This window comes from Bos grunniens, chromosome 25, assembly GCF_055505025.1.
Source record: "Bos grunniens cultivar Pamir isolate PY7600 chromosome 25, Bosgru_T2T1.0, whole genome shotgun sequence".
Taxonomy (NCBI): domain Eukaryota; kingdom Metazoa; phylum Chordata; class Mammalia; order Artiodactyla; family Bovidae; genus Bos; species Bos grunniens.
Window position 1 is genome coordinate 28,373,047 of NC_141189.1, and position 26,092 is coordinate 28,399,138.

Genomic DNA, 26,092 nt, shown 5'->3' on the forward strand with positions numbered 1-26,092 from the left:
TGCTAAGAAACTCAGTCGTGTCTGACTCTTTGTGACCCTCTGGACCACAGCCCGCCAGGATCCACTGTCCATGGGGATTCTCCAGGCAAGAACACTGGAGTGGGTTGCCAACCCCTCCTCCAGTGGATCTTCCTGACCCAGGGATTGAACCTGTGTCTCTTACATCTTCTGCATTAGAAGGCAAGTTCTTTACCACTGGCACCAGCTGGGAAGTGGTAAGAGATCCAGGCACTAGTCTGGGCTCTGTCAAATCCGGATCCTTCCTTTCGATGCTCCCACCTCAGGAAAGAACCAGAAACATGGGACTCCTCCCTGATCCTTTCCTCCACGCTCCCAGGTCCAATCAGGTGTGTGTCGTATATGTCCCACTCCTGGGATGTGTGTGCAGTCATCCATCCATGCTATCCATCACCACGGCCTCTGACCCACACAAGTGACCATGACCGGGGCCCCCTCCCTGCTCCCCCATTTCCTTCCACTCTTGTTCCCTGACAACCAAGGCCCTGCATGGCAGCCAATGGGATCCTCCTAAAGCGCTTCATTCCCCAACCTTGGCTCCACTCCTGGCCTCCCGCTGCGTCCAGACTCAAACGTAAATTCTGGGTGAAGCTGTAGGATTGCCTGTGGCTGCTGCGACCCGTGAATACAAACGAGTGGATTGAAACAACACGAACCTCACATCTCATAGCTGTAGAGGTCAGAAGTCTAAGCTGGCCCGCAGGCTCCAGGGGAGAAGCTGTTCTCACCTTTCCCAGCATCTAGAAGATGCCTACACACCTGGGCACGGAGTTCCTGCCTCCTCGTCCAGCCAGCAGCTCAACACTTTCCCTCTCTGACTTCCTGTCTCCTCCTTATAAAGACCTTCATGATGATTACATCAGGCCCACCCAAAAAAAACCAGCATAGTCGCCTTTCTCAGAATCCTGAACTTAATCACATTTGCAAAGGGACTCTGCCAGTTCCCCAGGTGGCACAGCGGTAAGGAACCTGCCTGCCAATGCAGGAGACACCAGAGACGCAGGTTTGATCCCTGGCTCAGGAAGATCCCCTGGAGAAGGGAATGACAACCTGCTCCAGTATTCTTGCCTGAGAAATCCCATGGACAGAGGAGTCCTGTGGGCTACAGTCCATGGGGTCACAAAGAGTTCAACATGACTGGGCACACCCTGAGCTGAGCTTTGCCATGTAACGTATACACAGGTTCTGGAGATCAGGATGTGGATTTTTTTTTTTTTTTGGTGGGGGGACATTCTACCAACCACAGAGGATTATCACTACTCTTGTATTGTCAGTGAAAGCTCTTTCCCTGCTCACTTCACTGACTTGCCCTGAAGCTGGGATTCTGGCGGGGATTTTTAGTGTGATTTCATTCTGCACACACATGCCCTCTTGGAAAGGAGGACAACAGGCAGGGCAGGGGGACAGGAAGTGGCTTCGTCCCCCACGCCCCCCATTCATTCTCTGCACCATGTCCTAAGCTGGGCCCTGCCGCTGACACAGGGCTGTTTTTGGCGGGCCAGTACACGGGCGGCCAAAGGGCCTGGGGGAAGGTCTCGGATGGGCAGAGAGGAGGAAGGCTCAGGCCTGGGTGGAAGAACAGTGGGCGGGACCAGCTACAGCGAGTCAGGAGAGAAAAAAAATCCAGTGAACAAGAGGCTTTCAAGGGAAGCAGGCGCTCTCGGAGGGAGGAAGAAAGCTGGGCATCTGGATGGTCTGGCCGGGAATGGAAGGAAAGTTGGAGAGGGAAGGTCTGAGTCAGGAGAAAACTGCCCAGGACAGGGGAACAGGAAGGGTGGGGAAGCTGGAAGCTGGAACTTGCCCATCGATCTCTCCTCCACAAAGGCCCTGCTTGGGGCTGAGCCATGGGGAAAGCCCCGCCATCAAGCAGCCCTGTGAGAGAAACTAATCACTCTGTGTGTGGAGGGGAGTATATCATGGAGGCTTCCTGGAGGAGGTGACATCAAAGCTGAGACCTGCAGGATGAGGGAGCGAGTCCACTCGGGGAGAGAAAGGGCACTCTAGGCAGGAGAAACCGGATCAGCATGGCCTGGAACTGAGGGATTTTGAAAAGAGGTGAGGCAGCCATTCCAAGAACTTCAAGGAACCAGAGCAGACTGGGCAGGGACTGAACCAACCAGAGGCCCACAAGGAGCTCCCATGTGCTCCCACAAGCACAAGGCTGTGCTTGTCATTTGTTATAAAAAAATAAATAAGATCTCTAACGTTGTGGCCAAAGGCAAAAATCTCAAACTGAAAAAGGTCATAGCTCAGTCAATTTTATGGATGTACCCTGAGCATGGTCTTTGATCTGTAATATCCAGTGTAATACAGAGGGGCAGAGAAAGAACTTAACACCCTTAACGCACATTTTCATCCTCCTCAGAGCTGTAGGGATGATGGTTTTGGAAACCACAGATGGGCGTGGCAACCACCTCCCCACCCCAACTAAAGTACAGCTGGTAGGATTTTAACTGTGTCCCATACAAATACAAACAACTCAAGATCATTCTCCCCCTTTCTGTTGTTGTTGCTGTTGGAGAGTACTTTTTGTTTCTCAAGAACAGGCTGTCAAGGGGGTTTCTCAGCCTCTGATGTGACAGTGCCTGGGCCAGAGACCAGGCTCCCTCTGACAGGCAGCAGGAGTCCCCAGCCCTGGTACTGGTCGGTGGCCTGTTAGGAATGGGCTGCACAGCAGGAGGTGAGGGGCCGATGAGCAAGTGGAGGTTCACCCCTATTTACAGTTGCTCTCCCCCGCTTGTATTATTACCACATTATCACGACGTAACAATCACAGAAATAAAGTTAGGGCTTCCCGGATGGCTCAGTGGTAAAGACCCCACTTGCCAATGCAAGAGACACAGGAGAGGCAGCTTTGATCCTTGGGTCAGGAAGATCCCTTGGAGAAGGAAATGGCTACCCACTCCAGTAGTCTTGCCTGGAAAATCCCATGGACAGAGGAGCCTGGCGAGCTACAGTCTGTGGGGTCACAAAGAGTCAAACATGACTTACCAACCGAGCATGCACCCAATAAATGTAATGCTCCTGAATCATCATGAAACCATCCCCTACCTCCTGCTTCATGGGAAAACTGTCTTCCACGAAACTGGTCCCTGGTGCCAAAAAGGCTGGGAACCACTGACGTACTGGACCACACCAGAGGAAGACAATCCACCAGGCACCCATGGAGGTGAAGAGCCTGCCCTGCTGTTGTTCAGCCGTCCAGCCATGTCTGACGCTTTGCGACCTCATGGACAGCAGCAGGCCAGACCTCTCTGTCCCTCACCATCTCCCGAAGTTTGCCCAAGTTCATGTTCATTGCAGAGTCTGCCTAAAATCACCCAAATCTATGGATTTGTTTGTTTTTGCCATGCTGTGCGGCTTGTGGGATCTTAGGTTCCTGACCAGGGATCAAACTCAAGTGCCCTGCAGAGGAAGCACAGAGTCTTAACTATTGAACCAACAGGGAAGCACCCCAAATCACCCAAATCTCGACTCTAACTCCATCTTCAGCATAAATTCACTGCTGTTATTGTTGCTCAGTCGTTAAGTTGTGTCTGACACTTTGTGACCCCATGGACTGCAGCATGTCAGTTGATCCTAAAGAAAATGAACTCTGAATATTCATTGGAAAGACTGATGCTGAAGCTCCAATACTTTGGCTACCTGATGCAAAGAGCCGGCTCATTGGAAAAGACCCTGATGCTGGGAAAGACTGAGATAAATCCATACACAGCATGTATTTTTTTTTTGCAAGATGAAATACACCTCGATTTTTTAGAACTGCAGTCAGCGTGCAAATTTAAGTTTTGTTCAGAACTTTGCCAAGTATGAATCGCCACTTTGCAAAACCCTGTGTGTGAGGGTGACGATGGTTCTGGTCTCCAGAACCACCAGACCCAGTTGGTCAGAACTTGCAGCTGCCGCAGAAAAGGTTCCACTTATGAGCACACAGCAATTCCTCGATCTCTGTTCTAGTGCCTGCCTGAGCGTTTACACAGACACACGTGGCGATTCATTACAAATCACTCACCTTGTAGCTTTAAAGATTAGCAAGAACATTTTGTTGACTTTTAAACTAAGACACATGGTTGGGTTATTTTAATGGATTACCTTACATTTAAGGAGGTGTTATACTAATATCTACATTTAATATCTTTAATAATAATGTCTTTCTTATTAAAGGGGGCAATGGATCTGAAAGGTTGGGAACCACAGCTTAACACCTGTATTTTGGAGCCGTTTGTTTTTTGTTTGTTATTTGCTGTTTGCATTCCTTTATGAAATACAGACAATTAAGTTAACATGGTCACCCCTTCTTTAAACACTACTGCTTTCTTATGAGTATAACTGATATAAGATCAGGGCTTCCCTGGTGGTTCCGATGCAGACACCTCAAGTGCACAACCTTATGGACATATTTACACACCTGTCAGACCACCAGGGAAATCAAGACAATGAGCACGCCCATCACCTCCACAGGGCTCTCCTCTCTCTGGAACTTCTCCCTCCCATCTGACCACCTCCTCCTCCTTCAGGCCACCACTGATCTGATTTCTATCACTACTGACTTGCTTTCATGTTTCTTGACTTGTACATAAAAGGAATCACCTAGTAGGTACCGCTGCCTGGCTTTGTTCACGCAGCTTAATTAGAGATTTTCATGTTGCTGAGTGTATCAATAGTTTATTCTGTTGTACTGCTCAGAAGTGCTCCCTTGCATGGCTACACCAAGATTTGCACACCTATTCACTTGTTAACTGGAGAAGAAAATGGCAACCCATTCCAGTATTCTTGCCTGGAGAATTCCATGGACAGAGGAACCTGGCGGGGTGCAGGCCATGAGGTTGCAAAGAGTCGGACACGACTGGCAGACTATCACTTACTCACTTGTTAACAGCTGTCTGGGTTCCTCCCAGCTCTGACCACCACACACAAAGCTGCTATGAACATCTCTGCCCGAGTTCATGAACATACATCTTCGGTTCTCTCAGGTATATACCTGGGAGTAGAATGGCTGGCTGGTATCGTAACTGTTTAACTCCCGTGGCTGATACATGTCGATGTAAGGCAGAAACCACAATACTGTAAAGTAATTAGCTTCCAATTAAAATAAATTAATAAATTAAAAAGATATTTTTTGATGTGGACCATTTTTAAACTCTTTGTTGAATTTGTTACAATATTGCTTCTGTTTCATGTTTTGGTATTTTGGCCACAAGGGATGTGGGATTCCCAGCTCCTGGACCAGGGATCAAACCTGGACCCCACCCCTGCACTGGAAGGTGAAGTCTTAACCACTGGACCACCAGGGAAGTCCCTAAGTTTGTTTTTTTTTAAAAACTGCCCAAGTCTTTTTCAGAGCTGCTAAATCATTTTATAGTCGTTCCAACAGGAACCATAGTCCAGAGTGGCCTTAATCTATGGGAGGCCGTTAAGTTGAGAAATTTCCACTCTTTTTTTGTTATACTCAAAATCATCTGATGAAACCCAATGAACAACTGGATTTTAAAACCCAAAAGTCAGGGGAGTGGGGGAAGCAGCTAGGACCTGGCCCTGAGAGGAGACGCTCAGGGGTGAGGAGAGGAGGCGGAGGCCTGAGCCCAAGATGCCAAGGCGGCCCTCCAGCCCAGGCCTTGGTCCCCTGCTCCCCAGGAGCCCCAGGGAGCCCAGCAGACTCTCCCCACCTACACCCACACCCCAGGGGTCACAGGTGCTGGCATGGTTCACACCTCCAGGAGTAGAGCCAGGGACCCATCTCCCTCGATTCTCGTCCCACGATCCACCATCCCCAGAGCACCCCAACTGGTTGTTACAAAACAGAACACCTGGGGGCTTCCCTGGTGGTCCAGTGGCTAAGACCCCACACTTCCCATGCAAGGGCCCCAGCTTCGATCCCTGATCAGTCAACTAGATCCCACAACGTGCGGCAACTAAGAGTTTGCATGCCGCAATTTAAGATCTCACATGCCACAAGGAAGACCCGGAGGATGTGCCACTGCTCTGCAAAAAGCCCACCTGTCTTCTCACCACATCTGGGATCAAACCCTAGCCCAGTTCCATAGCCTATGAACCCCTGCAAATACTTCTCTTGCTTTTTCTCCTCCCATTCTCCCCACCTCTCACTGCACTTCAGCCACACGAGCCCTGTGCTGCTCCGTCAGCACGCCACCTCACCTCTACCTCAGGACCTTGGCATTAGCCATTCCTGCAAATGGAAAGCCCTTTCCCACGTTTGCAAAGCTCCCTCCCTCCTTCGACACCAAATCTCCACTCAGAGGGGCCACCCCTGACCACCCAACCCGTATTGGCTCCCGATCACTCTGGCCCTCATGGCCCCTCCTTGTTAATCTCATCATCTCATTTCACGCTCTCTCCAGCTTCTCATAAGGTGTGTTTGACTCCTTAAGCCCTGGATCCCACATGGAATCTAAGTTCCACCAGACAAGGATCCTGTCTCTCCCGTTCCACTCTCTTAACCTCCAGGGCCAAAACCACGCTCAGCACATCAGCAGTCAGCAACTCCATCTGCTGAACGAAACAACCAAGGGCCAGGCCGGTGATGGAGCTTCACGTTGCAAGGCCGGTCCTCCTCCTAGCAAGTCTCCTTGCTGACCTCTCCCACAGCTGCAGCAACCGGCTCACGGGCGGAGCCCCAGAGGACAGCCGGAGGGGAACCCCCTGCCACCCCGGGTGGGAAAAAGCCTAAGGAGACACCTTCTCACCAGGGAGGAGGCTGCAGGCCAGGCCAAAGGGAACCGGAAACCCCAACTATGCCCAAGAACCTCCATCTGGGTCACAGACACGGTGCCCAGCCAGAGCCACATGTGCACAGAGCACCTCCTCACCATGAAGGCCACAGAGGCTCAGCTCAACCCACCTCCCAGGAAACAACGTCTCCTCTGTTCATGGCCACTGCAGACAGTCACAAGGTCCTCTGCTGATGTCCTGGTGGCCAGCAGCATCAGTGTCCCACATTCCCCACCCACGGCCTGATGCAGATTGAAGACCTGGAGCTTGGGCGTTCCTGCAAAAGGTAAGGAATTGGGAGAGCTGGGGTTCCTCTCCTGGGAGGCTAGCTGCTCTGTGGGGCTGTGCACCAGGCTTGGGGCTTCCCAGGGGGCACAAGTGGTGAACAATGCAGGAGACGCCAGAGACGTGGGTTTGATCCCTGGGTAGGGAAGATCCCTTGGAGGAGGGCATGGCAACCTACCCCAGTATTCTTGCCTAGAGAATCTTACGGACAAAGGAGCCGAGCAGACTACAATCCACAGGGCTACAAAGAATCGGACACAAATGAAGCGACTTAGCACACGTGCACGCGACCAGGCTGGGCCTCGGCAGCCAGAGCTCCAAGGTGGGCACCATCCCATAATGACCACAGGAGGTGGTCATTCTGACACCATCGCCTGCCATCAGAGTCCCTTGCGAGTTCTTGTCTGGCTTCTCTGGACGCGGGATGCATCTTAAGTCAGTGTCATACCCTGGTTTAACTGGCAGCTGTTTTCCTTTTTCCTTGGCGCATCACACAGGTGATGACATCATAACGATGCACAGCACAGGTGATAACGTCTTATGTTTGAAGAAATAAGACACAATACGTGCTGGAGAGGCCCTCGCCTGACTCCCAAAATAACCAGATGACAGAGCTTGGGGTTGGCATACAGCTTGCAAGGGGGGAGGGTGTGAAATCCAAGACAGAGAGTGAACAGTGATGTAAACCACGTACTCAGTGTGGTCTTATAGGCCATCACCGACATGCCCCTCTGGTGGGGGTACCCTGACAGCGGGCGGGGGAGGAGTGTGTGCAACTCTGCAGCTTCTGCTCAGACCTGCTGCAAACCTAAAAGCGCTCCAAAAAATAAAACTCTGTTAAAAAAAAAAAATCCAGTACAGCCCAAATCACTCTCAACTGGGGCTTCTTAAGCTGAACACCTCAAGAAGCAGTTGATTTGGCGTGTTAAACCGAACCATTTAAAACAGTAAGAACGCTCAAGATGCCAGCTGCTCAGAGAGAAGGGGAGGAAACGAAACAACTCCGGGAGGACGGGGTCGCTGAGGGTCGCGGCAAACAGAATCCACTCACTTGACGTCTTTCTCTTTTCTTTTCTATCCAAATTGCCTGAGCTACATGTTGGACTCCACTCCATTCGCAGGTGAGCAAACCATGGTTCTGGGAAGGGAAGCAGCCCGCCCAGGGCTATGACACTTGAGGGGTGGCACTGAGACCATCCCGGGCCACAGTGGAGGGACGGGGCTACCAGGCCAACCTAGTGAGCGTCCGGCTTGCCCGTGGCCGGATGCCTGGCACTCACTTTCTGGACTTGGCACATTCCTTCTTCCAGTTCTTTACCAAGACCGGCACGACTTGTTCTGACGTGTCCTCCTTATTCAGGGACCAGAGGTCGGTGCTCTCCAGGGGCTGGCGGTAGCCCTGGACCATCATCCTGTGGCCAAAACACAAGAGGGGAGGCGATGAGAGTCAGAAGGAGATGACACGATGGCCCTCCCTGCTACCGCGGCCCACACAACCGCAGGCAGCTGTGATCAGGGAAATCTCAGTATGAATGGACATGTGGGCACATGGCATCATTACTGCTAATTCCGTTAGATCCCCCAGGAAAAACGGCCTCATTTTTAGACAAACATACAGAGTATTTAGGAGGAAAGTAGCAGGATGTTTCTAATTTACTTTCCAAAAAAAATTTTAAGGCTAATATCGCAGAGCATTACCCATCATTATATTTGGTGATGAGTTTAAGGTTTATTAGCCTAGTCTTTCTGCTTTGAACACTTTCATTATAAAAGGGGAAACTTAGTATTTTAACTTGTTATTTTGAAAGATTTCAAATTCACAGAAAAACCATAGGAACTGTACAAAGAATTCCTGTTGACCCTTCACCAAGCTCACGACTGTTAACATTTCACATGTGCTGCTATCTGTCTCTGTCTCTAGATACACATGTGTGCGAACACATACAAGGCAGATGTCGGAGATACTAATAGGTGCGGTTTCAGGCCACCACGATAAAATGAATATCACAGTAAATCGAGTCACAAGAATTTTTTTGGTTTCCCACACTACAGTTATATTTACGCTAGCATTATGTCTAAAAAGTAACATACAGAGCTTAAAAATTCTGTATTGCTAAAAAATGCCAAGTTAAGCATCATATGAGCCTTCAGCAAATCCAGTAAGAATAGCAAGGATCACAGATGACCATAATAAATATAATAATAATGAAAACGTTTGAAAGATTGTGAGAATTACCAAAATGTGACACAGAGACACAAAGTGAGCAAAAGCTGATGGGGAAAGGGTGCCAACAGGCTCATTGGACACAAGGTGGCTACCAAGCTTCAATTTGGAAAAACCACGGTAGCTGGGAAGCGTAATGAAGTATGCCTCTATCTTTTTTCTGAACCATTTCAGAGGAGGCTGCAGACCCTCCACACCTTCACCCCTAAATATCAGTGTGTATCCCCCTAAGAGAAAGGACACGCTCTGATATCACCAGAGGACAGTGACCAAAATCAGAAACATGAGCTTGGCTGGCGTGACCTGCAGGCCATGTCCAAACGCCATCAACTGTCCCAGAGCTCTTCTTTAAGAGCAATTGAAAAACAGTTAAGAAAAACACTAAATTAAGAGTGTAAAAAGTTCATAAAGACAAGGGAAAAATGCTTGGGGGAGAAGGAGGGATTTAAATAACCCCCAGTAAGATGATGACAATGTGAAGAAAACAACATGCAGACGAAAGGAGGCCGAGCAGGCAGTGTGCTGAGCTGCGGGTGGCGGCGCCTCTGCTGCTACTGGTCCAAACACACTTCTCTCACCCCCTTTTCCTATGTTATTTATTTCAGGGGGTGGCGGGGGGGCGCGGGGGCAGAGCGAACATTATTTATCTCGGGGGGGAAGGGGAATAATGATAATAATTACACCCAGTGCAAAACAAAAACAACCAAATCTGAAGTTGAGCCAGGAGTGTGCAGTTTCTTGCCCAGGCCGAGTTATTTATACACGTATCACATGACTGTGGGCTCAGGGTCGGTGTCTCTGAGACCCATGCCCAGGGCACACACATTCAGGACACATCCCTGTCGGAAAGCGCAAGGGAGGGAGAGCTGCACACTGGTGGCCCAGCACCCGCCCAAGGTTTTGGGGCCAGGACTTACCCTGTGATCCACCAGAAGGTGATCCTGGAAAGGAAGGAGGCACTGGATTCCGGGCAAGGATTCTATGGAAAGAGAGCACAGGGTGGGGAACCCAGAGGAAATGATAGGTTAAACTTCTCGTCTATGCCAGCTCCAGGCAGGGAGCAGCCAGCTCCCTGGTCCTCCCAGTGGGCCAATGGTTCATTCATTTATTAGTCCATTCATTTATTCCACCAATATTTATTGAGCATCTACAAAGTGGCAGGCAGAGACAAAGTACTAGCATTATCTCGTATCCTCACAGAACCTGGTATGACCTCTATTCCTCTTTCTTTCATTCATTCACTCACTCATTCTACAAGTATCTTCTGAGCACCTACTATACACAAATCTGAACTAACAGACATAACCCTAATCCAGGCCAACTGCTAACACCCTCTGCTAGCTAGTAACAGTTCTGTTTTACATGTTTTATGAAAATGATCTCTTTTAATCTTCCCCGACCCAGGAAACGAACCTGGGTCTCCCGCATTGCAGGCAGACGCTTTACCGTCTGAGCCACCAGGGAAGCCCCATAATCACACTAGGAACTAGATAAAGGCATCGTCTCCATTCTGTAGTTAAGGACACCGAGGGGCAGAGAGATGAAAAGCCTTGCCCAGGGTGCCAGAGCTGGAAGCGGTGGAGACAGAACATGAGTCCCAAATAGTCAGGGTCTGGAGAGAGAAACATTAATCAATCACGTGAACAAATTCAAAACCACAACTGTGACAAGGATTACATCCCAGAGGCAGGTCAGTATGACCAGTGAGATCACTGGGTCCTCATTGGGCTGATCCAGTTGATGGAGGCCATTCAAGCTGGGGTCTGCAAAGTGAGGAGAGGATGACTAAGTGAAGGGGGAGATGCGAGGTGGTCCCAGCAGAGCAACTGATGTGTACAGAGGCCCCGAGGCAGAGGGGAGCACAGTGGGCTCCAGCAAACAAGAGGGGGCCTGAGCAGTCTACACTGGAAGCTGTGGTCAGTCTACACTGGAAGCCACATGAGGGATTTTGGTCTCCATCCCAAGGGCAACAGGAAGTCATCAACAGATTCTAAGCAAGCTTTCAAAGAACCTCTTTCCCAGAGCCACAAAGATGCTCCAGTTCAGGGCCACACAGGCAAGGCCCTCAGACAGAGCCTTTGGGATTGCACATGAGGGCTGATACATTCAAGTCTAAATCTGGGGACACGAGCATTGGCGAAGGTGGGGTCACCAGACTAACGACGAGATCACTAGCCAAGGACGTTGCTCTCCGCCCCAGAATTGTGCAGAGATAAGATGCTGGAGAGGGACTTCCCTGGAGGTCCAGTGGTTAAGACTTTGCCTTTCAATGTGGGGGTGTGGGTTCCATCCCTCTCGGGGAACAAAGATGCCACATGCTTAGTGGCCCAAAATATCAAAACATAAAACAGAAATGATATTGTAACAAATTCAATAAAGATATTTTTAAAATCCTAAAAAAAAAAAATAAAGAAACTAGAGAGAAGAGGAAACACATTCTACCCAAGCAGTTGTCCACCCTGGCTGGGGGCACTCAGACAATGCACTATATCTGCCCCGCTCCCCAGAGACTCCTGGTTTAGCTGGTTTGGGGTGGGTCCAGATACTTGAATTGTTGTTTTTGTTTTCAGCTCCCAGTCTCCTTGGCCAAGTAGCTGGGCAGGAAATGTACAAGATAAGCCCAGAATATCTTGTCACACCCAACAGGACAAGGGTAGGTAAAAAACCTCAGATGCAACCAGAAGTGGCTCTCACGAGCCCAGAAAGGGACCATTTGAGCTGCAATACAGACAGTAAGGCAAAAGGATTGAGACGCATCACATTTTAAATATACAAGCCCACCTTGATACTGGAAGAGAAGGAAAACCTCTTGGTGTCAGTGATGAAAACATACTAGAGAACCAAGTCACTGTTTTGAAAACAGAAGGAAAGAAACAAGCATTTGTCTATGACAACACAGGGTAACGAAAGAGATGAGGGGACATGTCTTTGCGTAAAATGGTTCAGCTATCAGGTGGAGAAGGAACAATACCACGTAAGAAGCCGAACCACTCTGCACCACAGTGCATTTCTGGAATACTTAGTGATATTAAGGAATTAGTAAGTTGTTAGGCCATATAATGGTACCATTGTTGTATTACTTAAAATCCTTATCTCTCAGATATTATTGTGGAAAGCTGGAGAAGGGTATACAAGAACAACACCATTTTTGTAACTTTTTGTGGGTCAAATTATTTCAAAATAAAATGTTTAAAAAATTTTAAATTCCTTATCTGTTGCAGATACCTAATGAAATGTTTACATGTGATGCAGGGTAAATAGTCCATGGCAGGTAAAAATTTTAAATAAATAAATTAAATAGTCCATGGCACTCATTATACCATGCTGTCCACTGTTGCACACAGCTGAAAGTTTCTATCATGAAAATCTTCCCCAATGAGTCAAATATGAAGCCTGAGCTGAGAACCACCGGGCTTCACTAGTACTATCTGTCCCAGAATCACCTGGGGAGCGTCATAAACACAGGTGCCCTGACCAACTAGATCACCCTCTCTGGGGGTGGGAGCCTGGCATCAGGGTACCTTTCATCAGATGCAGCTGGCCCACAGACCTACATTCCGAACCAACCAAAAGCTAGATGACCCTGAGTTTGAATCCCCCAACCCTGCACTTTCTACCTACATGGCCCTGGGCAAGTCCTTTCACCCCAGAGTCTCAGTTTTCACACCTGGGAAATGGGAGTCAGGTGAGTCACACTGCTCAGCCTCCCCCAGGAGACTCCCAGGAAGAATGAGGTCCTTCGGACAGTATGGAAGCTGCAATTTTTCCAACCCAAGCCCGCAGCATTATTCCCGGAGGAGGTGGTGGTATTTGCTTTGCAGGCTGTTTTTTTCTCCCCCGGAAGTGGGCAGGTTATCAAGGAGTCACAAATGCACATCAGCTATCGCCTAGTTCCTGCCCCTGAAGAAAGCTGGCAGAGAGAGAAGGAGATGCTTGGGACAATGACTCAGTTATTTCTTAGACAAATACTGAGGGCGGGCCTGCTTATATGTCAGGAGATGGCTAAATATCATTACATCCAAGACCAGACAGTGAGGTCCTCGCCCTATATCACCTCCAGGACAGTAAGCAACACACACACACACACACACACAGAGAAGTCGCTCAGTCATGTCTGACTCTTTGCGACCCCATGGATTGTAGCCCACCAGACTCCTAGGTCCATGGGATTTTCCAGGCATGAATACTGGAGTGGGTTGCCGTTTCCTTCTCCAGGAAATCTTCCTGACCCAGGGATCGAACCCAGGTCTCCCTCATTGTAGGCAGATGCTTTACCGTCTGAGCTACCAGGGATGCAAATAAATATATAAAGATAAATGGTCAAAGCTATGAGGAGAACAACAACAAAACAAGGAGCCTGGTGGGGAGGGGGAGGGTGGGCACCAGGGTAGGAGGCACCCAGAGGTGAAGCAACACGGAGCAAGGTGATTGGAAGGCGGTTTGAATCCCAGCCCTGCCACTTACTGGCTGAGGGGCCTGGGCCATGTTACTTGGTGATGGTGAGAGTAAATGAGATAAAGCCTGTGAAGTACTCAGGACAGTTCCTGGCACAGAGTAAAAGCTCAAGCGATGACATTAGCAGTATTAACATTAATTCTAATGGTAACCCCAGTAACAAGTCCGCCGTTTCCTGCAGACCCTGACATACCAAGCAGATGTTTCATGTCAAGACTGGCAAACTCAGGCCCACAGTCCAGCCGCTTACAAAATAGTTTTATTTGGACATGGTGATGCCCATTCATTTCCGTACTGTTCATGTCTGCTTCTGAGCTACAGCTGAACTAAGTACTTGCAACAGAGACCGTGTAGTCTACAACTATCTACCATCTACCTCTTTACACAAAAAGTTGGCTAACCCCTGCTTACATCAGACCTCATGACGTTAAAGATGGTGATTCTTAAAGAGAGGAACTGGAGCTCAAATGCAGCTTCTTTTGGTCTTGGCATCAACACAGGGTCAGCCCTGCACAAAGATGCCCAGCCAAGGGGGCAGGTGGGGGCTGAAGTTCAGCCGGTGCCTGGACCTGGGGGGCAGGGGGGGTGAGGGAGGGGGGACTGCATTAGCGGGAAGGATGCAAGGCCTTTCTCAAATTCACCTACCCGGGGGGGCCAGACACCTTTTTCTAATTTAAAAAAAATTTTTTTTCTTTTTGGCTGCACCACACAGCATGTAGCATCTTAGTTTCTCAACCAGAGCTGGAACCCATGCTCTCTGCAGTGGGAGCACAGAGTCGTAAGTATTGAACTGCCAGGGGGGTCCCCAGGTGCCTTTCTCCAACCTGCATAGAGACCCCAGTGCAAACTGTCAGGGTGTCAGACTTCTATGCCCAGGGGCCTCACAAATCCTGCCATTCCTTTGCGATCAGGCAAGCCTGGATGTGGATCAGGAATGAAACAGCCTAGGATGGAATGTTGCATCTCTAAGCCTTCCCTCTAAGCTCCTGCCTCCTTTCCCCCAAGTCCTTAGGAGGAAAGCTGTAGGATCTTATTTGGCGAGCTACTTTTTCTGCCCTCATCCTAAAGAAGCGATGCCCTCTCTTCTTGCTCTTTTTAGTTCTAGGGCCTGGTTGGAACTAACTGGGCTTGAGTGAGTCTGGGCAAAGCCTCTTTCCACTGCATGGATAAGTCCGACTTGTAAGCTGTTGTTACCATTCAGTCACTAAGTCGAGTCTGACTCTTTGCATCCCCATGAACTGCAGCACACCAGGTTTCCTGGTCCTTCACTCTCTCTCTGAGTTTGCTCAGATTCATGTTTATTGAATCGATGATGCCATCCAACCATCTCATCCTTTGTCACCCCCTTCTCCTCTTGCCCTCAATCTTTCCCAGTATCAGGGTCTTTTCCAGTGAGTCGGTTCTTCACAGCAGGTGGCCCAAGTACTGGAGCTTCAGCTTCAGCATCAGTCCTTCCCATGAATATTCAGGACTGATTTCCTTTAGGATTGACTGGTTTGATCTCCCTGCTGTTCAAGGGACTCTCAATAGTCTTCTCCAGCACCACATTTAAAAGGCCACATTTAATTCTTTAGCACTCAGGCCTCTTTATGGTCCAACTACCACATCCATACATGACTACTGGAAAAACCAGTTTTGACTATACAGATCTTATTGCAATATTCAGGCTCAAATTGAAGAAAGTACAGAAATCTACTAGGCCATTCAGATATCACCTAAATCAAATTCCTTATGAGTATCCAGTGGAGCTGACAAATAGATTCAAGGGACTAGATCTGGTACACAGAGCGCATGAAACGTAGGTTGGTAATACTGTACAGGAGGTGGTGACCAAAAGCATCCCCAAGAAAAAGAAACACAAGAAGGCAAAGTGGTTGTCTGAGGAGCCCTTACAAATAGCCGAGAAAAGAAGTGAAAGGCAAAGGAGAAAGGGGAAGATATACCCAGCTGAATGCAGAGTTTCAGAGAACAGCAAGGAGACTTGTAAGTAGCCAGTGAATCACTAAGTGGAGTTCTTCCCTGATGTCTTTTGTTAACATGGGTTTCACTTTTTCCAAGGATAATCCCTTATTGCCACAATGTTGATTTAAACAATGACCAAAAAAAAATGTGTATTAATTTAAAATTAAACCCAGCCCAGACTGTTCTGGCCTGTCCCAATTTGGGGGGTGAGGAGGGTATCAAAATAAATGTTCAAGGAAAAAAAAAAAAAGAATGAACCAACCTAGACTTATAATGCCGAGAAGGTAATGGCACCCCACACCAGTACTCTTGCCTGGAAAATCCCATGGATGGAGGAGCCTGGTAGGCTGCAGTCCATGGGGTCGCTAAGAGTCAGACACGACTGAGCGACTTCACTTTCACTTTTTACTTTCATTCATTGGAGAAGGAAATGGCAACCCACTCCAGTGTTCTTGCCTGGAGAATCCCAGAGACGGGGGAGCCTGGTGGGCTGCTGTCTACGGGGTCGCACAGAGTCAGACACAACTGAAGTGACTTAGCAGCAGCAGCAGCAGACTTATAACAATAGTTTTGTAAACATATAGTAACAGTGAATCACTATGACGTGTATCTAGAACTGACAGTGTTGTGGGTCAATTATACTTCCGGTTTAAAAAAGGACATGTAGACACAGGACTTCAGTCGGTTCTGCCATTGAAAAATATTTACAATTGCTATAATGCTGGAAACACTAGTTAGTGATATAATTTAACATATGATAAAATTGGGAGGAGAAGATGAGGAAGGAGAGGTGGAAGTATTCAGTCTTGGTCTCAACATTTATAAATTTAGTGTTAGTCACTCAGTCGTGTTCGATTCTTTGCAACCCCATAGACTGTAGCCTGCCAAGCTCCTCTGTCCATGGGGATTCTCCAGGCAAGAATACTGGAGTGGGTTGCCATTTCCTCCTCCAGGGGATCTTCCCAACCCAGGGATTGAACCTGGGTCTCCTGCATTGCAAGCAGATTCTTTACCATCTGAGCCACCAGGAAAGCTGCTTTTGGGGGGAATCCCCTGGAGGTCCAATGGTTAGGACTCTGTGATTTCACTGAGGGCCTGGGTTCAATCTCTGGTTGGGGGACTAAGATCCTGTAAGCCACGCAAGGATCCTGGTTGGTGTAGATCAGCCCCAAAAAAACCTGCTTTTTTCTTTTCCTTTTCTTCTGTCTGTATTAGACAACAGATGGTAATTAAACCTACTATAGTAATCATTTCACAATATATGTATATGAAACCATCAATGTTGCACACCTTAAGCTAAATCACGGATGTATGTCAAATATTCCTCAATAAAACTGGGGGTAGGGGAGGGGAGAAGGCTGCATAAGTGGAGATGAATTCAACCCCTTTATACCCAACTGTGCCCAGATGGAGTCCTACCTGAGACCACCGGGAGTGACGATGGCCCAGGGGCAGAGATTACTGCTCACTCTGACTAGTACAAATTCTACCCTGGGAGAGTCAACCCCGCCTTCCCCCCAGCCCAGATGCAGGTGAGGCTGGGTCAGCAACAGGAGCATTTCAGTTTCTAAGCTGCAGCATCTGGGAGTGTCCCCAAGTTCCTCTCCCCAGCCCTGCTCCCTCCCCCTGGATCCAGACATAGACTTTCAGATCACACTGGGCGGACAACGGGTCCCATCACCAGACAAGAAATTACGTAATTTGGGAGCCGGTTTCTGGAAGTCCCTATCTGACACGAGAGGCCTTATGTGATAACATAATCAGAGGTCTGAAGTAATCAAGAACTGATCGTTAAAGAAGAAGGAAAAAAAAGGAGGGCTGCTGGCCAAGGATCCGAGCAGCACTTCATTCAGCTGAAACCAAGCAGAGCTTTCTGCTCTAATCCACAAAGTGGAGAAGGCAAGGATGTTGGCTTGGGGCTTATGGGCCTCTGAGACTAAAATAGAGGAACTGCTGTCCCAGGAGGAAGGAGGCTTATTAATGACCGATCCCCCATTCAGTGAAAACGAGATTAACTCAGGTGAAGGTGGATGAAGAGGAATAAGCTGTTCATACAGAGGGAGCTGTTCTTTGGCATCTTTACCTGGCACGGGAGGTTTAAACTAATTTGGCACAACAGCCCCAGGCGCTGGTTCTGGGAACTGGTCCCCCATGACCTCGCACAGGCCGCTCGGAAGACCCTGTGTGGGGCCCTTAGCCCTCAGCTCTTTCCATCAGAAATTCTCTGGGTGCCCCCGCCTTTCTGGTTTTGATTCTGCTTTTTAGTTCAGTTTTCTGCAGAGGACTCCAACTCGGCATGCCTAAATGCCCAGCCGTAAGAGATGCGTGAGCAGCAGTGTGGCTCAGACCAGAAGTTCTCAAACCCCGCCTCATCACCAGCATCTGCGGGCCTGGGGGGTTGTTAGAAACAGAAAGGCTTGGGCTCCACCCAGACTGACTGACTCAGAAGCTCTGCGGGGCAGGGGGGACCCAGCAATGATCTGAGTTGTAACAAGCCCTCCAGGTGATGCTGATGCCTGCTCAGGTATGAAGGGCTCACCCCCCGATCCAGCCCTATGAACTTAGGTGACACTACACCACCCTGAACTCAGCGTTCCCATCTGTAAAATGGGGGGAGACTCATAGTTCTACCTCAACGCTGGGTTGCTGTGAGGATTAAATAAATTAATTTTATTAACACAAGGCTGCTATTATTGATTAGAACCACCCGAACGTCTGACAGTAAGAAATCTGGTGATACAGTGTGTGACACTGGTGTTCTTTGTTTGTTCTGCTGCTTCTCAGCTATGCAAATCTCCTCCAGGCTCAGGACCACAGTTTCTTCTACCATAGCACACACACCACGTGTGCTTTTCCCATGAACTTGTCCGTTTTCTTTCCTCGGCTTTTGAACAGGGTCACTCTTCAGGACAGCATTCCTCTCAACCTGCCTGGGCTCCGGTAATGGTGCCGTAGGTGCCACCAGCCTCCTGCACCCTCCTTTCAGCCAGAGGGATCATCCAAAAGAAGAGGGATCTTCCAACCTGAGTGTGTCACCCACCTCCAGCTGAGAAACTTTCCCTCAGATTATAATTCCAAGTCCATATGGTGACACTCAATTCTACCCTTGATCTTTCATGCTCAGCTCTCTGGCTCCCCTAACTTAGCCAAGCAGAAGGCCATGCAGTTCCCAAACACCCACAGATTCCATCACACCGCTGGGCCTGTGGACATGCTGTTTCCACCAGCAGGAGAACCTTCCCATCCATCTTCCAGCCTTCTACCCTACTGGCCCGAGGCATCCCCTCATCTGGATGCCAGCTCTGGGGCCCCAGGCTGACTTCAGGACCACTGGCTCCTTGCTCCTCCATAGCCCCCAGCACTTCCCTGCCTGGGAACCCTCTATCCATCCCACAGCGCTGGCTTATTGGCCCTCTGCCTCCTCCTCCATCTCTCCTTTGGGGTGGTCAAGGTCTGTTCATTTCTAGGTACTCAGAGCCCAGCAGAGCCCCTGGCACAATGAAGTACTAAACAGTGGATAAAGGAATTAGAAATGGTGTTTCCCATGCTCTCATTAACAGTCTCTGCCCAGCAGTGGCCTCTGGGCTGCAAGGGGTAGGGCTGGCATGAAGGAACAGGAGGGGTCTTCCTGGGGCTCCAGGGATATTCTGTCTCGACAGGAATTTGAGTTATCATTTGTCAGAACTCATCAAATGGGTAATTTAAGATTCAGGAATGTCACTATGTAATTTTACTTGAAGGAAGGAAAAAAAAAAAACCCACAATAGAACCATAAAGAGATATTGAGTTCTGGCTAATGATTCGCATGGTTAGGTGTGTGGATGAAGGATACTGGTGTTATTTCAAGGTCAGTTTTAAATACCAAAAATCTTAGCCGGCTGGCTGGCTAGACAGATACGTGATAAAAACAAGTTTAGCAAAACGTTAACTTGTAGGCAATCTACCTGGCAGGTAGATGGCAAGTACTCACTGTATCTTCCAACTTTTCTGCAGGTTTGAAACACTCCGTGTAAAATATTCCATATTTATGAAACAGGAATAAAAATACCTCTTCCACCAAATGAGCTGAGTAATTTTTAAGAATGTGCTAACCTGGTGCTTTTCCACCATGAACCAGCCAGGGATGTTGTGAAAACGAGACCCTGACTCAGCGGGACTCGGCAGGCCTGAGACTCTGCATTTCAAATGTGCATCTGTGGGGGTGCTGATGCTGCCGGTCCAAGGACCCCCACTGTGAGAAGTGGCAGTCGGGGGGGGGGCGGGGGGGGAGGCGGTCCACTACCTGCCACATTTGCTCCTGATGCCCCCAACTGCCGATGGCAACCCTGACCCCACGCCCTAAGTGGTAGCCTCAGGGCCAGAAGATCAAAAGATCCGACCCTGGGGACAGGCAGGAGCCCCAGAAAGCCCCCGAGGCCTGGGCCCTAGGCCTGCATGAGGAGGGGAGCAGCCCCGCCAGGAAGCAGGGCCAGGACACGGCTCTGAGTCACACATCGGGCACGGGGCCAGCTGGGGAGGACGGCGCTCGGTGACTCAGCAGGGGGAGCAGGCCGGCACCGCCAGCCCCACCTGACCCTGGGCTTGGCTGACCACTCTCGCTGAGGACAGGCGACATGTGACGGCTGCTCGCAGAACAGGACAGGGACTGGGGCTGGACCGGCCCCACTTTCCCGGCTCCACTGTGATGCCAGCCCAGAGAGTGACAAGGGGACAGCAGAAGTGTCACCTGACATGTCCTCCTCCCAGGTCACAGGCCTCGGCTCTGGGGTGGGAGTGGGTCGGGGTGGCAGGTGGTGGGGGGCAGCTGGCATCAAACTGAGCCTCAACCCATTTTCAAGGATGGTACACTAAGGAGGAGTGACTCGCTCGAAGTCAAATCCAAAAGTCACATAACTTGATCCCCAGTCTTCATCTCAGTCGTGGTCGGCTGATCTGCCAACAGGATGATAAGCTTCCCTGGGGGCGAGAGGTAGACAGTATTTTTCAAAGACAGCCAGGCATCACCTGCCATCTCACATGCTGGTCCTACAATGAGACCTGGCCACTCCAGGTCTAGAGTTCACTCTCTCTCAGAATACACACTCTTACAGACCAGCTGCCAGGCTGCAAGGAAGCCCAGGCAGCTGGGAGGAGATCACGTGGGGCCTTCAGCCAGGAGCCAGCACTAACCACATGACCTGTAAGCCTGGAAGCCTTCCAGCTGCTATCCAAGGGCCACTGCAGAAGAGACCTTCAGTGAGAACCACACGGCTGAGCCCAGCCAATGCCCAGGCCTGTGGAACATCCTAACGAAAGACTGTCGCCATCCTGTGCCACTAAATTCAGGGTGGGTGTGTTAGGCAGTAACAAATAAGCCCAGCAGGGCACTGACCACATCTTTTCACACACTGCTGTGTCCCCAGAACCAAGCACCATATACAACCAGTACCTAAGAATTATCTACTGAAGGGATAAAGGGACACAAGTGAAATTAAAGCCCAGGGTCTGCCTGCCTCCAAAACAAGTCTCTCCTCCTGTTACCACAATGCCATCAGACTGAGGCTCTAAGTCCCCAGGGTGGCAGGGCAGGCCCCACGCCCAGGAACTGCAGGAAGTTCAATGGGAGGAGGAAGTCAGCTCTGTGAGTCACCCCAGAGCGCACACACCCAGGAGAGAAGGGAAAGGAATTTTATCTGGATCCCAGAGGGGACCAGAAATCAGTAATTCCCCATAAAGCATCAGCAACAGTCCACAGCGAGCCTGAAGAATTGGAAGATCCACACGTGGGCCTGTCTGCCTCCCACGGGCTCAGTTTAACCCCAGAGCACCCCAGGGTCTGCAGCCCCTCAGGGGGCTATGACTTGTTCCTTGTGATCCCCAGCTCCACAGAAGAGCCTGATATCTACCCTCACCCGTGCACATCAACATCGATCAACAGCAGACATGAGAGCCAGAGACATCTGAGCCTCTCCTCTGTGCCAGGGAGGGGCCGGATCCCCTGGTGCCCACGCATGGCTGCTGCCCTTGTGAACTTTATACGTACACAACACACACACACAAACCCACAAAAACACACAAATGCGCACATTCACACACATCCACATGCATACATGTACGTGTACACACCTCACGCATACACACCTATGTGCATAAACACACATATGAACACACACACACCCACACACACTTTGCTAATTTCTCCAATCCAGCTCCTCCTAGAGCAGGGAGATGGCAGAACAGGGCCTCTCCTAGGATGTGACATGCTCCCCAGTTTCTAAAGCTCACACTGGAGCATCACTGCCTCCTCTGAGCTGATGCTCCCACCCAGGTCCTTTCATCGCCCACAAAAGCAGCCACAGCCTTTTGCTGAGGTCCAGGCCAAACCCCACAGAACCACATCCAAAAACTGCTCCTACTGCAATTTCACCCATTAGCAGCTGACTAACCATGAACAATGCATCAGATGATTGCTCCAAAGGCTACCCATCCCTCTTGGAACAAAATCCAAACAGTTCACCAGGCCCAGAAGTGACTGTCCCACCTCTTGGAGGCCATCCCCAGCCTCCTCCTGCCTCTTGCAGCTCCAGCTGCTCCGGCCTTTCCTGCTGTGATGGCAACATTCATGGCAGCCCTGCCCCAGGGCCTCTGCACCTCAAACCTATCCCCTTGGATACCTGCCTGCCTGGCTCCCTCGCTCCTTCAGGTCTCTGGTCCAGTGAGGGGGATCGGGTAAGGTAGGCTTCCCTGATTGCTTTTATCAAAACCACACACAACCCCCAACCATCATCTCCCCCTCCTTTCTCTGCGTTTTTCTTCACAGCTTTAACCACCACCTAACTGGTAGGATATATATACTTGGGTCCTGGGCTACTGTTTGTGCCCCTGCCCATGAAAACATGAGCTCCAAGTGGCAAGAATTCTGCTTTATTCACTGCTACAGCCCTGTGCCCAGGTCAGAGCCTGGCACTCAGCCTGGATGGAAGAAGGGAGTGCGGGGGAGGAGGAAGGGAAATGGCATGGAGGGAAGCGGGGAGGAAGAAAGGAGGAGGACCAGGGTGATGAACAGCCACGTTCCTCCCACCAACAGAAGAGCGGCCACCCTACCCTGCCCACTGGTACCCTTCTGCACAAGCAGGATTTTCCTCAAACTGATGCAGGAGACCAAGGGTCTCAAACTCAAATCCTCCAGGGGCCAGGCACATACGCAGGTGAGAGGAGCAAGACTGTCTAACACACCAGGGAGCACTGAGGACCACGGCAGGAAACCAGGGCCACGTGCCTCAGCGCTGGCAGACCGCTTGCATGTGGAATAACGGCACTGACGCTGCCACAACACTTTTCTAGAAAACCTGGACAGTTAAGAACGCCTGTGGAATTTCCTGATATTTAAATGTTCATTCGTACTGTCTAAAACCACTATGCCCACCAAATGGGCTGGAAGACACAGCTGTTTACAACTAGGAATGGGACACCCTCCTTAAGTACCCTCCAGCCACGTCTGCGGCTTGGTTTTTCCATTGGTAAAGCAGGGAGGAAGACGTTACCTACGGCCAAGTGTTTGGGGAAGACAGGATGAGCTCCCAGGTGGACGGTACTGGCTCATATCAGTGTAAGCTATACTGTGTCTTCTGCACACACCCACACGCACACATGCGTGTCTCTGTGCTCATCTGTGATCACACTTACGGGGTCGTTGATGGTTTCGGAGAACAGGGGCGAGCGGTCGGAGAAGCAGGACAACACGAGCTGGATCAGCACAAGGCTAAAGTAAATGTAGAAGGTGACGTCGCGAAAGACATCAACTCGGGCATCCTGCACAGGAGGGGAAGGAGGAGGAGAAAAGATCACTTTCTAGAAGCAGCTGCAGGGGGCGGGTTATCTTCCGGGTTATCGCCCCTTCAAGATAACAGAAGACAGGTGTTTACATCATGGTGTGGTCCACTCTGCCTGGTCAGGGCAGCTGACATGGAGAGGAGCCCCAGGCTTGGGAGTGGATCAGACCTACCTTCAAGGCCTGGCTCAGCTCACACTGGCCATGGCCATGGGGCTTGATCAGCTTACTTAACCTGTCTGTGCCTCAGTTTCCCCACCGACAAACAGATCAGTGGCTCTCAACAGGAGGGGTGACTTTGCCTTCCAGTGAACATCTGGCAGTTTCTGGAGACATTTCTGTTCAGGGGTGGGAGGGCTACTGCCACGGCCCCTCAACATCCTGCAAAGCACAGGACAGCCCTCCCCCAAAACAAAAGGAAGGCTCGGGCCCCAAACGCCAATCCCTGCTGAGGCTGAGACACCCTGCCAGGGTGACTGTGAGATGGCAGTAAGATTATTCACGAAAAAGACTCAGTCCCCGACCTAGCACTCTGAAAACACGAACTCAACAAATGGCAGCTGCCATCACTATTAAAGACCGCTGAAAGGTACATTGTAGGTGCTCAATAAACGTTTGGTCCCTCCTCCTTGCTTTGCCTAATGCCAGCTTCCGATTAGCCCGAAGGAGGCAGGGAACAGCGGGACAGTCTGAAATGACCCGCTCTTCACGACTCCTAGGAGCAGCAACAAGGGCCACTTCCCAGCAACGTGGGAACTAGTCCAGGGCCCCCCAGGGGCAGTCGCCCTGCAAACACCACTCCCCACACGGCTGCATTCCAGACGAAACACACAGAGAGCAGACCTGCTCGGCTGTCACCACTGACAGAGGCTCAAAGTATGGTGTGCATCTGCCTGCTGCTCCTGCCCCTGACAGAGGCACAGACAAATGGGGCTTGGAGGAAAGAAGATTCTAGAACTAAGGTTGCATGGGGGGAAGGGAAATCCCCAGGGAAGAAGCCGGACCCATGTGGTAGCCATTCTCTGGTTCCCAAGGAAATGCATGGTTTCCATGCGAGAAACCATGGAACAGAAGGAACAGGCATCTCCCGGGCACTGCTAAAGGAAGACATGGAACGAGGTCACACTTACCTCTTTTAAGGCAGTCATGATTTTGGATCTCAGGATGGCAAGGGCACACAGTAGGGCTATAAGCCAGAAAGTGAGCATGATCCCTGAGGACTGGACTCCCCTCCTTCTCTCGATCTGAATTAAAAAGGTAGCAAGCAGCTGGAAGAGAAAAGCATGCGACAAGAGTTGTCAGGAGAAGGTCGGGTCCCCACGGCCTCCCCAGTCTGGGGCCTGGCAGATGCAGGGCCCAGAGGAGGGCTGCCCCCAGGACGGTGGTAGCAGAATGGACTGGCTCCAGTCCCAGCTCTGCTCTCGCCTCGCTGGGTGACCTTGGGCGTGTCACCAAACCTCTCTGAGCCTCTGCTGCCTCATCTGCAAAACGGAGTTGACAACAGTATTCATCTCGAAAGCCATGAGAATGTAACAAGATCCAGGAAGGGATGGAAAAGTTGGGGGCGGGAAGAGAGAGGGTGGCACGGGCAGGGAGCTCAGTTTATCACAGAAATCAGCATGCTTTTTCTTAAAGGACCAGAGAGTAAATATTTTAGGATTTGTGGGCCATGGAGATTCTTTCACAACCACTCCCATCTGCAGTGTAGCATGAAAGCAGCCTCCCATGAGACAGGGAAGAGTGGTTATGGTCACCTGCCAATAAAACTTTATTTACAAAAACAGGCTGCGCGCCACCCCCTGCTTTAGAGAAGGAAGTCCAGCCTGATGCAGTGGGCTCGTCTGCCTCGGGCAGCAGTGATAACTGCTCTCCTTTACTGAGCCTCTCTTTGCTCTGCCTCTAGGACGCACTCACCTGCACTGACTCAGTGCAACCTGTTTTCAGCCCCAGGTTGCAGATCAGGAAACTTACTCAACCTGCTACAGACAGATACATAGTTGTCTTCACGGAACTTCATTAGAATGACGGTGGGGGCGGGGGGGGGATTCATTTCCTGGTACCCTGAGCTATGACTTCCGTTTTACATGTGACTCAGTGATCGAGGAGAAAGAACGATGAAACCACTTTTCCTTGAAAGAAGGAGATGCCACTGCCCTTCCGCAGACAGCCCTCTGAAGGCAGACCCCAATGCTGGCCACAGTCATGAACCCGACTCCCAAGGAGCTATGGGCACCCACAGCACTGCCCCTCAGCCCCCAGCTGCCAGAAACCTGGATGTCTGTTCTCATCCCCGGTCTTCTCGTCTCCTTCCCTCCCTGCAGCTCTCCATCAGCAACACACCTGGCTCTGCCACCAAGGCCACCCTCAGTTGACCCACGACTCACTCTGGTCTCAGCCTCCATGCCCCTGGCCCAGGTGCCCCTGGGCCCCTACTGGCCTCCCAGCTTCCACTCCTGCTCACAACCCATTCTCACCACGCTCAGCTCTTAAATAAGCACAGCCTGCCATGCCACACCTTTCCCTTTCGGGTGAGGGGTTTTAACCCAGGGTCCATGAGGCTCTGGATAGAAGCCAGGGGGTCCATGAACTCGGACGGGAAACAATCATAG

At 50.4% G+C, this 26,092-nt stretch overlaps 1 protein-coding gene across 4 annotated transcripts in view; it reads right to left on the reverse strand.

Moving 5' to 3' along the window:
• ABCC1 (ATP binding cassette subfamily C member 1 (ABCC1 blood group)) overlaps nt 1-26,092 on the reverse strand; it is a 155,416-nt gene that overhangs the window by 76,526 nt on the left and 52,798 nt on the right. For all 4 annotated transcript variants that reach the window (XR_015154670.1, XR_015154669.1, XM_086375613.1 and 1 more), the window contains exons 4-7: nt 24,614-24,751; nt 23,339-23,464; nt 10,174-10,235; nt 8,313-8,444 (exon numbers count right to left, since the gene is read on the reverse strand). Coding sequence is in view for 2 of the 4 variants with exons in the window: in XM_086375613.1 (XP_086231739.1) it covers nt 8,313-8,444; nt 10,174-10,235; nt 23,339-23,464; nt 24,614-24,751 (458 nt within the window). In the remaining 2 variants the exon portion in view is untranslated. The remainder of the gene's footprint in view (nt 1-8,312; nt 8,445-10,173; nt 10,236-23,338; nt 23,465-24,613; nt 24,752-26,092) is intronic.